At 45.1% G+C, this 13,838-nt stretch overlaps 1 protein-coding gene across 2 annotated transcripts in view; it reads left to right on the forward strand.

Moving 5' to 3' along the window:
• The first annotated feature begins 422 nt into the window (after positions 1-422).
• The window catches only part of GAS8 (growth arrest specific 8), a 43,664-nt gene continuing 30,248 nt past the window's right edge, over positions 423-13,838 (forward strand). The window contains exon 1 of one of the 2 annotated variants that reach the window (XM_069739029.1): positions 423-871. Coding sequence is in view for 1 of the 2 variants with exons in the window: in XM_069739028.1 (XP_069595129.1) it covers positions 4,986-4,988 (3 nt within the window). In the remaining variant the exon portion in view is untranslated. Of the gene's footprint in view, positions 872-4,945; positions 4,989-13,838 lie in introns of those variants that run through there. The other variant, XM_069739028.1, reaches the window with a different exon arrangement.

Genomic DNA, 13,838 nt, shown 5'->3' on the forward strand with positions numbered 1-13,838 from the left:
AACAATACAGTCCCTTGATTAAGCACAAAGGTCTAAATGTGCGCCATTTGTATGTGCAGGGTGCAGGGCAGGTCACCATTACAGTGTTGGACATCAGTGGCCTGCAAGGTGAACCCTGAGTGGACAGATATTTAAGAATCCCTTTATTTTTTATTTTTTGAGCCAAGACAGATACAAAAAAAAGGGGTTAAGAAAAAAAAAACACGACTAATATAATCCAAATAAAACCACAAAAACAGAAAAAGGAAAAGTGGAGTAATCGTCTATTCCAAATGTGTCTCTGCCCGGCTGGGGCTCTGCCAGGCTCAGAAGCCAGAAATCCTGCCATGTGTCTGTATTAATTAAAGGGGAAGTCAGGGCGCTATGACTTATTCATCAGAGGAAGGAACAGTTAAAAATAGCGTAATCCTCTCTGCCCTGGTGACTTTTTGGTGTCACTTTCAGGGGAAGCTGTGAAAGCAGATGATCAGCTGTGAGATGTTCTCTTCTCATCTCTGCGCCTGAAAAATGCTCATAAAATCCAGCGTGGAAGAGCGTGAAGTGACTAAAAAACATCAGTTCTGACATATGTTAATTTTTTTTTAGATATTATTTATGTTCCCAGAAAAGTTGGGTGATTTGTTTATTACCGTAATTTTAAAATATTTTTCATTGTTTTTTTTTTTTCTTCATTTTTCCTTAGAACTTGAACCTGCGTGTGCTTACTGTGTTACTGCAGAGTGTATTGTAAGGTCACCAATCTCCATGAAGCCAGGACACAGGCTGACCAACATAGGTTTACTAACATGGCAGACGTCGGGGTCTTCAGTAGGCCTTTGGAACCCTATTTCCAGCCTCTGCTGTCATAATTGACAGTGGCATCTGTAAACAGGTAAGTGGATGCAGCATCGCATTATTAGCGCACTATTGTTCTGTTGTTGACTATTATCATCAGGGGTGTCTTGGACCTAATACCTCGACCAAATGTATGGCGTAGTACCAAAGACTCCTGGTGGGGCCAGTACGATGATTCTTATTTTCTAAGAGAGTGTCGACAGTGATGGGTCCAATAGTACTGTGACTTTGACCTAACACTTCGACTAGAAGTGCGTCACAATGCTATTGGACCCGTCCCCGTCGTCACTCTCAGGCAATACATATTGTGGTACTGGCCCTAATGGGAATTTACAGTACTACGTCTTCAGGCTGAAAGTCCCTTATCAATCAGTTTGCACACCTGCTGTGCTGGTTGTTGTAGTCCCCTGAAGTACGGCCCAAGTCCCTTTTGTACTGTACGTCTAACCTGGGAGTTACAGCTCACCCGATCGTCCCTCTCCAGCATCATTTCTGCTCTTGCTGTGCAGATTTGGTTAATCGGTTCTTCACTCGGTTCCCCACCCGGATATACAGTGCCCTGCGAAAGAATTCGGCCCCCCTTGAACTTTTCAACCTTTTCCCTCATATCATGCTTCAAACATAAAGATACCAAATGTAAAGTTTTGGTGAAGAATCAACAACAAGTGGAACACAATTGTGAAGTTGAACGAAATTCATTGGTTATTTTAAATTTTGGTGAAAATTCAAAAACTGAAAAGTGGGGCACTGTAGTTACTTGGTTCTTCACTAAGTTCCTCATTCTGATCTGGTTACTCGGTGCTTCACTTGGATCTGGCTACTCGGTTCTTCACCTAGATCTGGTTACTTGGTTCTTCACTCAGTTCCTCACACGGATCTGGCTACTCGGTTCCTCACTTTTTTATTATTATTATTTATTTATATAGCACCATTAATTCCATGGTGTTGTACATGAGAAAGGGGTTACATACAGGGTTATAGATATCGTTTACAGTAAACAGGTTTACAGTGACAGACTGGTGCAGAGGGGAGAGGACCCTGTCCTTGCAGATTTACATTCTATGGGATAGTGGGGAAGAGACAGAAGGTAGGGGTGCACTTGCATCTGATTACTCAGTCCTTCATTCTTATTGCAGGTACTCGGTTCTTTATTTGAACCTGGTTACTTGGTTCTTCACTCGGACCTGGTTACTCGGTTCTTTACTCGGACCTGGATACGTAGTTCTTCACTTGGATCTGGTTACTCGTTTTTTTCACTTGGATCTGGTTACTTGGTTTTTCACTCGGTTCCTCACTCATATCTGGTTACTCGGTTCTTCACTCAGACTCGGATCTGGTTACTCAGTTCTTCATTAGGTTCCTCACTTGCATCTGGTGACTCGGTTCTTCGCCTAGATCTGGTTATTGGTTCTTCACTCGGACTCGGATCTGGTTACTCAGTTCTTCATTAGGTTCCTCACTTGCATCTGGTAACTCTGTTCTTCGCCTAGATCTGGTTATTGGTTCTTCACTCGGACTCGGATCTGGTTACTCAGTTCTTCATTAGGTTCCTCCCTTGAATCTGGTAACTCGGTTCTTCGCCTAGATCTGCTTATTGGTTCTTCACTCGGTCCCTCACTCCTATCTGGTTACTCTATTCTTCACCTCGATCCGGTTATCTGGCTACTTGGTTCTTCACTCGGTTTCTCACTTGGATCCGGTTCCTCACTTCCATCTGGTTGTTCGCTTCTTCACTCGTATCGGGGTTATGCAGTTCTTCACTCGGATATGGTTACTTGGTTCTTCAGTTGCATCTGGTTACTCGGTTCTTCACTCGTATCGGGGTTACTCGGTTCTTCACTCAGATCTAGTTACTCAGTTCCTCACTTGCATCTGGTTACTCGGTTCTTCACTCAGATCTCGTTACTCAGTTCCTCACTTGCATCTGGTTACTCGGTTCTTCACTCAGATCTAGTTACTCAGTTCCTCACTTGCATCTGGTTACTCGGTTCTTCACTCAGATCTAGTTACTCAGTTCCTCACTTGCATCTGGTTACTCGGTTCTTCACTCAGATCTAGTTACTCAGTTCCTCACTTGCATCTGGTTACTCGGTTCTTCACTCAGATCTCGTTACTCAGTTCCTCACTTGCATCTGGTTACTCGGTTCTGCACTCAGATCTGGTTACTTGATTCCTCATCTAGATCTAGTTACTCAGTTCTTCACTCGGTTCCTCACTCAGATCTGGTCACTCAGCTCTGGTTACTCATAATGGTGTCTATAAGCCAACTCTGCTGCAACACACATCCATCTTGCTACCGGTCCAGGTGCCGACTCATCCTAGGTGTGCCCTCCTGGGTCTTTTATAATTAATAATTACGCCATGTAACCTGGGTTTGCCTCCAATTTCTGCCCCTCAGGAACTATGTACTTCACCCTACAGTTCTGGCTGGTGCAGTTCTTGCTACTTTTTCTTGTCCTACAACATTTGACCAGCACAGCAGATTGCGGTGCCTGTTTGCAGTCTTGACTCTGACACTCTATTAAGCCTGAAACTGTGGAAATCTCTCATTTGTCCATCTCCTTCCTTAAACTGCTGCGATGCATGCTATTTGTGTGGCATCCTAGTGCTGTCCATTTTATAATGCCTCAATACACCCTTTTTTTGCGTACAAGAAAAAAAAAAAAGACTGCTTTTCATCATCGAGCTGGATCCAAGTCATCCAGTTTTGGTACGTTTATTAGCTTTTACCATCAGTGTGGCCTCCGTTTTCTTATATCCGAATAAAAAAGTTTCTGATTACCCATTACACAGTGAAAAATGGAACACAATCAAATGCAACAAATAGAATCCGAGCACTGTCCTTTTTTTCACCAACTCATTGACTTGACTAGGTTAGTGAAAAAAAAACCAATATACTGGATATGTTTAAAAAAAAACAAAAAAAAACGGACAGTACGACTAAAATGGATGTCTGAATGAGGCGCAATGAGTAGGAAAGGCTCGGAAACCATCATCAATTACAGTATTTTCTTTTTTTGCACACAATATAAATGGATGGTACACCAATGGTAAAAAAATGATACATGGACCAAAAAAGGATGAAAATTCAATTCTGCACAATGATGTTTTTTTTTCTCATATGCAAAAGAAAACAACAAATTTCTGAATAAAGATTTGGAGGTTAAAAAAGATAAAACATTAAAGAAATAAAAAGAAAAAAAAAAGAGGGAAACAAAATTGGTATTGCTGTGCCCATGACGACCTTGTACAGTGTAAAATTATAAGGACACATAGTTTTTTGAGGACGTTTGCATCGAAAAATGCCTGAAAAATAGCTAAAAAAAGCTAGAAATACTCTTTTTGTTTGTTGCCCATACGTTTGGTCTTTTGAGGGTTTTTTTAAATTATCTTCAGGCATCCACACACGCCAAGAATATAAAAGAAATGAGCAGACAGTTCTTCAGGCGTTTTACGCCACAAAAGGATTTAAAAAAACCACGCTAAAATCGTGTCTTTTTGAGCAATCTGTAAGCGTTTCTGAGGCGTTTTATTCATTGCTTAATAGATTTTTAAAAAATATGCGAGAAATTACTGACAAAAAAAAAAAAAAAATTCTTAAAAACCTCTACAGAAAACACCTCAGGAAACATTAACAAACGCTACAGGACAAAAAATGGAGTCGAGGAAATATCACCTGACTGTCCAAGGGGACGGTATTATTTACTGGGGTCCTGACCAGTGGCGCCTGGAGGTGAAATGGTCACTAATGGCGGCGTACAGGAAAGCACGGTTCATAGAGCGTAGAATATACAAGCAGCACTCTTGCAAGGGACACATTTGGGCCAGAAATGTGCTCAGCCATGTTCTCATGATTAGAGCAGAATTTATTTATATACAGAATTTATATATATATTTATATTTCTATATAGAATTTATTAATCTACACAGTTTTACACAATAATCTCCATCATGGATGTGCCAGTGCTGCCACCTACAGGCACACCCAAGAATGACTACTCGCAGCCCTTTTACTAGGCCTTGTTACTGTGTACACCGTCTCCATAGCGACCGCCTAGAAACCCGGAAGTGATGACGGGAAATCTCGCGCGAGATTCTGTTGCCTGGAGACCGTGTTACTTTATAGCAGAGGGAAAGGAACGAGGACCAAAATGGTGAGTGGCGACCTGCAGAGCCCCCCTCTGTGTACATGGGGGGCTCCTCGTTTCCATTTATACTCTAAAAAGCTAGTAATAGGTAGAAGCACATTTGTCTAGGAAAGCTGACTGACAACCTGTATACCAATAGGTGGGACCGGTTGTCACCCAGCTTTCCCAGGAGAAGATAGTGAAACCGTACAATGTTTGATATTGTTATTACATTATATAATACATTATACACCTCTTCACTTTTGATTTTTTCCCCCTTTTTTATTTTCCGGTGTGTATGGCTGTATCCGGTGCTTGTTTTCTGTGATACGAGTTGGCGTTTCTATCGTTGCCATTTTGGTGTCCGTACGGCTGTATCCGGGGCTTGTTTTCTGCGATACGAGTTGGCGTTTCTATCGTTACCATTTTGGGGTCCATACGGCTGTATCGGGGCTTGTTTTCTGCGATACGAGTTGGCGTTTCTATTGTTGCCATTTTGGGGTCCGTACGGCTGTATCGGGGCTTGTTTTCTGCGATACGAGTTGGCGTTTCTATCGTTACCATTTTGGGGTCCGTATGGCTGTATCGGGGCTTGTTTTCTGCGATACGAGTTGGCGTTTCTATCGTTACCATTTTGGGGTCCATACGGCTGTATAGGGGCTTGTTTTCTGTGATACGAGTTGGCGTTTCTATCGTTACCATTCTGGGGTCCGTACGGCTGTATCGGGGCTTGTTTTCTGTGGTACGAGTTGGCGCTTCTATCGTTACCATTCTGGGGTCCGTACTGCTGTATCGGGGCTTGTTTTCTGCTATACGAGTTGGCGTTTCTATCGTTACCATTCTGGGGTCCGTACTGCTGTATCGGGGCTTGTTTTCTGTGGTACGAGTTGGCGCTTCTATCGTTACCATTCTGGGGTCCGTACTGCTGTATCGGGGCTTGTTTTCTGCTATACGAGTTGGCGCTTCTATCGTTACCATTCTGGGGTCCGTACTGCTGTATCGGGGCTTGTTTTCTGCTATACGAGTTGGCGCTTCTATCGTTACCATTCTGGGGTCCGTACGGCTGTATCGGGGCTTGTTTTCTGCGATACGAGTTGGCGTTTCTATCGTTACCATTTTGGGGTCCGTATGGCTGTATCGGGGCTTGTTTTCTGTGGTACGAGTTGGCGTTTCTATTGTTGCCATTTTGGGGTCCGTACTGCTGTATCGGGGCTTGTTTTCTGCGGCACGAGTTGGCGTTTCTATTGTTGCCATTTTGGGGTCTGTACGGCTGTATAGGGGCTTGTTTTCTGCGGCACGAGTTGGCGTTTCTATTGTTGCTATTTTGTGGTCCGTATGGCTGTATCGGGGCTTGTTTTCTGCGATACGAGTTGGCGCTTCTATCGTTACCATTTTGGGGTCCATACGGCTGTATCGGGGCTTGTTTTCTGCGATACGAGTTGGCGTTTCTATCGTTACCATTTTGGGGTCCATACGGCTGTATCGGGGCTTGTTTTCTGTGATACGAGTTGGCGTTTCAATTGTTGCCATTTTGGGGTCCGTACGGCTGTATCGGGGCTTGTTTTCTGCGATACGAGTTGGCGCTTCTATCGTTACCATTCTGGGGTCCGTACGGCTGTATCGGGGCTTGTTTTCTGCGGCACGAGTTGGCGTTTCTATCGTTACCATTCTGGGGTCCGTACGGCTGTATCGGGGCTTGTTTTCTGCGGCACGAGTTGGCGTTTCTATTGTTGCCATTTTTGGGTCTGTACGGCTGTATCGGGGCTTGTTTTCTGCGGCACGAGTTGGCGTTTCTATTGTTGCCATTTTAGGGTCCATACGGCTGTATCGGGGCTTGTTTTCTGTGATACGAGTTGGCGTTTCTATCGTTACCATTCTGGGGTCCGTACGGCTGTATCGGGGCTTGTTTTCTGTGGTACGAGTTGGCGTTTCTATTGTTGCCATTTTGGGGTCCGTACGGCTGTATCGGGGCTTGTTTTCTGCGGCACGAGTTGGCGTTTCTATTGTTGCCATTTTGGGGTCCGTACGGCTGTATCCGAGCTTGTTTTCTGCGGTACGAGTTGGCGTTTCTATTGTTGATATTTTGGGGTCCGTACGGCTGTATCCGGGGCTTGTTTTCTGCGGTACGAGTTGGCGTTTCTATTGTTGCCATTTTGGGGTCCTTACGGCTGTATCGGGGCTTGTTTTCTGCGGTAGAAGTTGGCGTTTCTATCGTTACCATTTTGGGGTCCGTACGGCTGTATCGGGGCTTGTTTTCTGCGGTAGAAGTTGGCGTTTCTATCGTTACCATTTTGGGGTCCGTACGGCTGTATCGGGGCTTGTTTTGTGTGGTACGAGTTGGCGTTTCTATTGTTGCTATTTTGGGGTCCATACGGCTGTATCGGGGCTTGTTTCCTGCGATACGAGTTGGCGCTTCTATCGTTACCATTTTGGGGTCCATACGGCTGTATCGGGGCTTGTTTTCTGCGATACGAGTTGGCGTTTCTATCGTTACCATTTTGGGGTCCATACGGCTGTATCGGGGCTTGTTTTCTGTGATACGAGTTGGCGCTTCTATCGTTACCATTCTGGGGTCCGTACGGCTGTATCGGGGCTTGTTTTCTGTGGTACGAGTTGGCGCTTCTATTGTTACCATTTTGGGGTCCGTACGGCTGTATCGGGGCTTGTTTTTTGTGGTACGAGTTGGAGTTTCTATTGTTGCCATTTTGGGGTCCGTACGGCTGTATCGGGGCTTGTTTTCTGCGGTACAAGTTGGCGTTTCTATTGTTGCCATTTTGGGGTCCGTACGGCTGTATCGGGGCTTGTTTTCTGCGGCACGAGTTGGCGTTTCTATTGTTGCCATTTTGGGGTCCGTACTGCTGTATCGGGGCTTGTTTTCTGCGGCACGAGTTGGCGTTTCTATTGTTGCCATTTTGGGGTCTGTACGGCTGTATCGGGGCTTGTTTTCTGCGATACGAGTTGGCGTTTCTATTGTTGCCATTTTAGGGTCCGTACGGCTGTATCCGGGGCTTGTTTTCTGTGATACGAGTTGGCGTTTCTATCGTTACCATTTTGGGGTCCGTACGGCTGTATCGGGGCTTGTTTTCTGCGATACGAGTTGGCGTTTCTATCGTTACCATTTTGGGGTCCGTACGGCTGTATCGGGGCTTGTTTTCTGCGATACGAGTTGGCGCTTCTATCGTTACCATTCTGGGGTCCGTACGGCTGTATCGGGGCTTGTTTTCTGTGGTACGAGTTGACGTTTCTATTGTTGCCATTTTGGGGTCCGTACGGCTGTATCGGGGCTTGTTTTCTGTGGCACGAGTTGGCGTTTCTATTGTTGCCATTTTGGGGTCCGTACGGCTGTATCGGGGCTTGTTTTCTGCTGCACGAGTTGGCGTTTCTATTGTTGCCATTTTGGGGTCCGTACGGCTGTATCCGGGGCTTGTTTTCTGCGGTACGAGTTGGCGTTTCTATTGTTGCCATTTTGGGGTCCTTACGGCTGTATCGGGCGCGTGTTTTTTGCGGTACCAGTTGGCATTTTTATTTTTGCTATTTTAGGGTCCGTACGGCTGTATCGGGGGCTTGTTTTCTGTGGTACGAGTTGGCGTTTCTATTGTTGCCATTTTGGGGTCCGTGCGGCTGTATTGGGGGCTTATTTTCTGCGGTACGAGATGGAGTTTCTGTCGTTGACATCTTGGGTTCTGTACGGCTGTATCCGGGGCTTGTTTTCTGCGGAATGAGTTGGCGTTTCTATTGTTGCCATTTTGGGGTCTGTACGGCTGTATCCGGGGCTTGTTTTCTGGGGTATGAGTTGGCGTTTCTATTGTTCCCATTTTGGGGTCCGTACGGTTGTATCAAGGCTTGTTTTCTGAAGTAGATGTTGGTGTTTCTATTGTTGCCATATTGGGGTCCGTACCGCTGTTTCGGGGCTTGTTTTCTGCGGTACGAGTTGGCGTTTCTATTGTTGCCATTTTGTGGTCCGTACGGCTGTATCCGGGGCTTGTTTTCTGCGGTACTAGTTGGTCTCTATCTATTAATTTTTTTAAGTAAGCAAAGTGACCAAAAAACAGTGATTCTGACTTTTTTTTTTTCCACCGTATTGGGTAAAAATTGGTATATTTAGTAGTTCAGACAGTTATCCACACGACCAGACCAAATGTGTGAATGTTATTTTGATTTTATTTACGGTCTGGGAAAAGGAGAGACGATGGGAACAATTAGGGTATGTGCACACGTTGCGGATTTGCCTGTGGAATTTTGTGCGCGGATTATTTCTCTCCTGGCAGAATATGAAGTTGAAAATCCGCAGGGATCTGATTCGTTTTTTATGCTGATTTTCATGCGGATTTGTAAGCTAAATATAGATATGTTATTTCACAAAAAAGAATTGTGATGTCATTTCCTTTTCCAACCTCTTCTTTTACATACTTCATTGAAGAATAATGTTTACACACATAGATAGATAGATGCAATAGATAGATACAATAGATAGATACTATATATAGATAGATAATACCAAGCCCGCTGTTGAGTAATAAGCATAATAAAATGGTACATAAAGAGTTAAATAAAGGCACACACACACACACACACACGAAATCTGCGTTAGGCCGGGGCCAGACTAGCGTATAGCATCCGATGCTAGAGCATTGGATGTGATATGCTAATGACCCTCGGCTCCTGCTCTGCTGCGAGTGGGAGCAGAGTGACATTCGTCTGTGCTGAATTTCTCCATCTCCTCCATTGGCGGGGTCAGCATATATCGTACATCACTCGGATGATATTCTAGTGATGTGCGTTATCTCACTCGCACCCATAGGTTTATATGGGTGCGAGTGAGCTGAGACTCGAACAATTGTCGGTGACAATCCCAGCGTGTTGCGATTTCACTCGCACGTTGAAAAGGGTCGAAGAAAAAAACGGTGATGTAAGCTGCCCCATAGATTAATACTGGTCCGGTGCGTCGGACCGGAGCGTTCAGCTGCATAGAAATACACAGAAATACATGCAGCCGCACACTCCAGTCCAGAGTGCCGACGGCAGTGCCGGGTATTGAGGTGTTTTCTGCGGCACGAGTTGGCGTTTCTATTGTTGCCATTTTGGGGTCCGTACTGCTGTATCGGGGCTTGTTTTCTGCGGCACGAGTTGGCGTTTCTATTGTTGCCATTTTGGGGTCTGTACGGCTGTATCGGGGCTTGTTTTCTGCGATACGAGTTGGCGTTTCTATTGTTGCCATTTTAGGGTCCGTACGGCTGTATCCGGGGCTTGTTTTCTGTGATACGAGTTGGCGTTTCTATCGTTACCATTTTGGGGTCCGTACGGCTGTATCGGGGCTTGTTTTCTGCGATACGAGTTGGCGCTTCTATCGTTACCATTCTGGGGTCCGTACGGCTGTATCGGGGCTTGTTTTCTGTGGTACGAGTTGACGTTTCTATTGTTGCCATTTTGGGGTCCGTACGGCTGTATCGGGGCTTGTTTTCTGCGGCACGAGTTGGCGTTTCTATTGTTGCCATTTTGGGGTCCGTACGGCTGTATCGGGGCTTGTTTTCTGCTGCACGAGTTGGCGTTTCTATTGTTGCCATTTTGGGGTCCGTACGGCTGTATCCGGGGCTTGTTTTCTGCGGTACGAGTTGGCGTTTCTATTGTTGCCATTTTGGGGTCCTTACGGCTGTATCGGGCGCGTGTTTTTTGCGGTACCAGTTGGCATTTTTATTTTTGCTATTTTAGGGTCCGTACGGCTGTATCGGGGCTTGTTTTCTGTGGTACGAGTTGGCGTTTCTATTGTTGCCATTTTGGGGTCCGTGCGGCTGTATTGGGGGCTTATTTTCTGCGGTACGAGATGGAGTTTCTGTCGTTGACATCTTGGGTTCTGTACGGCTGTATCCGGGGCTTGTTTTCTGCGGAATGAGTTGGCGTTTCTATTGTTGCCATTTTGGGGTCTGTACGGCTGTATCCGGGGCTTGTTTTCTGGGGTATGAGTTGGCGTTTCTATTGTTCCCATTTTGGGGTCCGTACGGTTGTATCAAGGCTTGTTTTCTGAAGTAGATGTTGGTGTTTCTATTGTTGCCATATTGGGGTCCGTACCGCTGTTTCGGGGCTTGTTTTCTGCGGTACGAGTTGGCGTTTCTATTGTTGCCATTTTGGGGTCTGTACGGCTGTATCCGGGGCTTGTTTTCTGGGGTATGAGTTGGTGTTTCTATTGTTGCCATTTTGGGGTCCGTACGGCTGTATCCGGGGCTTGTTTTCTGTGGTACGAGTTGGCGTTTCTATTGTTGCCATTTTGGGGTCTGTACGGCTGTATCCGGGGCTTGTTTTCTGTGGTATGAGTTGGTGTTTCTATTGTTCCCATTTTGGGGTCCGTACGGTTGTATCAAGGCTTGTTTTCTGAAGTAGATGTTGGTGTTTCTATTGTTGCCATTTTGGGGTCCGTACCGCTGTTTCGGGGCTTGTTTTCTGCGGTACGAGTTGGCGTTTCTATTGTTGCCATTTTGTGGTCCGTACGGCTGTATCCGGGGCTTGTTTTCTGCGGTACTAGTTGGTCTCTATCTATTAATTTTTTTAAGTAAGCAAAGTGACCAAAAAACAGTGATTCTGACTTTTTTTTTTTTCACCGTATTGGGTAAAAATTGGTATATTTAGTAGTTCAGACAGTTATCCACACGACCAGACCAAATGTGTGAATGTTATTTTGATTTTATTTACGGTCTGGGAAAAGGAGAGACGATGGGAACAATTAGGGTATGTGCACACGTTGCGGATTTGCCTGTGGAATTTTGTGCGCGGATTATTTCTCTCCTGGCAGAATATGAAGTTGAAAATCCGCAGGGATCTGATTCGTTTTTTATGCTGATTTTCATGCGGATTTGTAAGCTAAATATAGATATGTTATTTCACAAAAAAGAATTGTGATGTCATTTCCTTTTCCAACCTCTTCTTTTACATACTTCATTGAAGAATAATGTTTACACACATAGATAGATAGATGCAATAGATAGATACAATAGATAGATACTATATATAGATAGATAATACCAAGCCCGCTGTTGAGTAATAAGCATAATAAAATGGTACATAAAGAGTTAAATAAAGGCACACACACACACACGAAATCTGCGTTAGGCCGGGGCCAGACTAGCGTATAGCATCCGATGCTAGAGCATTGGATGTGATATGCTAATGACCCTCGGCTCCTGCTCTGCTGCGAGTGGGAGCAGAGTGACATTCGTCTGTGCTGAATTTCTCCATCTCCTCCATTGGCGGGGTCAGCATATATCGTACATCACTCGGATGATATTCTAGTGATGTGCGTTATCTCACTCGCACCCATAGGTTTATATGGGTGCGAGTGAGATGAGACTCGAACAATTGTCGGTGACAATCCCAGCGTGTTGCGATTTCACTCGCACGTTGAAAAGGGTCGAAGAAAAAAACGGTGATGTAAGCTGCCCCATAGATTAATACTGGTCCGGTGCGTCGGACCGGAGCGTTCAGCTGCATAGAAATACACAGAAATACATGCAGCCGCACACTCCAGTCCAGAGTGCCGACAGCACTGCCGGGTATTGAGGTGCGAGACTTGTGCTAGTTTCTCACAAGTGTGACCCCGGCCTTAAATGCAATATCTGTTTAATTTAAAAAGGAAATGAAAAAAAAATGGTGTGGACTCCCACGCAAGTTTTCCAAACCAGAGAGGGAAAGCCAGCGACTGGGGGCAGATGTTTATAGCCGGGGAAGGCGGTAATACCCATGGAGCTTCCCAGGCTATTATTATCAGCTCACAGCTGTATACTTGGCCTTTGCTGGCTTTTAGAAATAGGGAAGCCCCTAAAAAATTATGCGGGTTCCCCCTATAATTAATAACCAGAAAAGGCTATGCCGCCAGCTGTGGGCTGTGATTAATAGCCTAGGAAGGGGCCATGGATATTGGCCACCCTAGCTACAAACACCAGCACTCAGCCTCCCGAGAAATGGCGCATCTCTAAAATGCGCCAATTCCGACACTTAGCCTCTCTCTTCCCACTTGCCCTGTAGCTGTGGCAAGTGGGGTTGATGTCACCTCTGTATTGTAAGGTGACATCAATCCCGGCTTTGTAATGGAGAGGTGTCAATAAGACACCTATCCATTACTAATCCTGTAGTTGTTATAGGTTAAATAAAGACACAGCCAGAATAAAGTCTTTTAATGAAATAAAACACAACACAGTTTCCCATATTATACGCCTAATTCCTGCGATGCCCTCCATCACCTGCAAAAAAAAATAAATAAACCAACACAAATACTCCCTGTTCCGATGTAATCCATTTAATAACGAGTGTCCCACGACGATCTCCCGTGTAGAACAGTCATATCAGGAGATGTGACCGCTCTACAGGGACCTCCGATGATACACTGACCCGAGGTAATAATCCCCCAGTGTATCATCTGAGTTTGTGCTCTCGCTTTACGGCACTACAGCTGCATGAGAATTTTCTCACGCAGCGGTGCCGCAAGTGACCAGACGAACTCCGGTGACCTCTAGGCGGTAGAGAGATACAGTGCGGGAGAATACCTCCGGTCACTGTACATCGGAGCCCCTGTAGAGCGGTCACATCTCCTGATATGACAGCTCTACCCGGGAGATCGTTGTGGGACACTCGTTATTAAATGGACTACATCGGAACAAGGAGTATTGGGTTGGTTTATTATTTTATTTTTTTTGCAGGTGATCAAGGCTGTCGGGGATTAGCTGTTTGGGGAGTATGTACTGTATGTGTATATATATGTACTGTATGTGTATATTTATGTACTGTATAATGCTGTATATGTGTTTTTTTTCTTGTTTTTTCTTTTACTATTCAACACATTAGCCGGATGATAGGACTACTATCCCATCATCGGCTAATGCTGTCCCTGTT

This window comes from Ranitomeya imitator, chromosome 9 (assembly GCF_032444005.1).
Source record: "Ranitomeya imitator isolate aRanImi1 chromosome 9, aRanImi1.pri, whole genome shotgun sequence".
Lineage (NCBI taxonomy): Eukaryota > Metazoa > Chordata > Amphibia > Anura > Dendrobatidae > Ranitomeya > Ranitomeya imitator.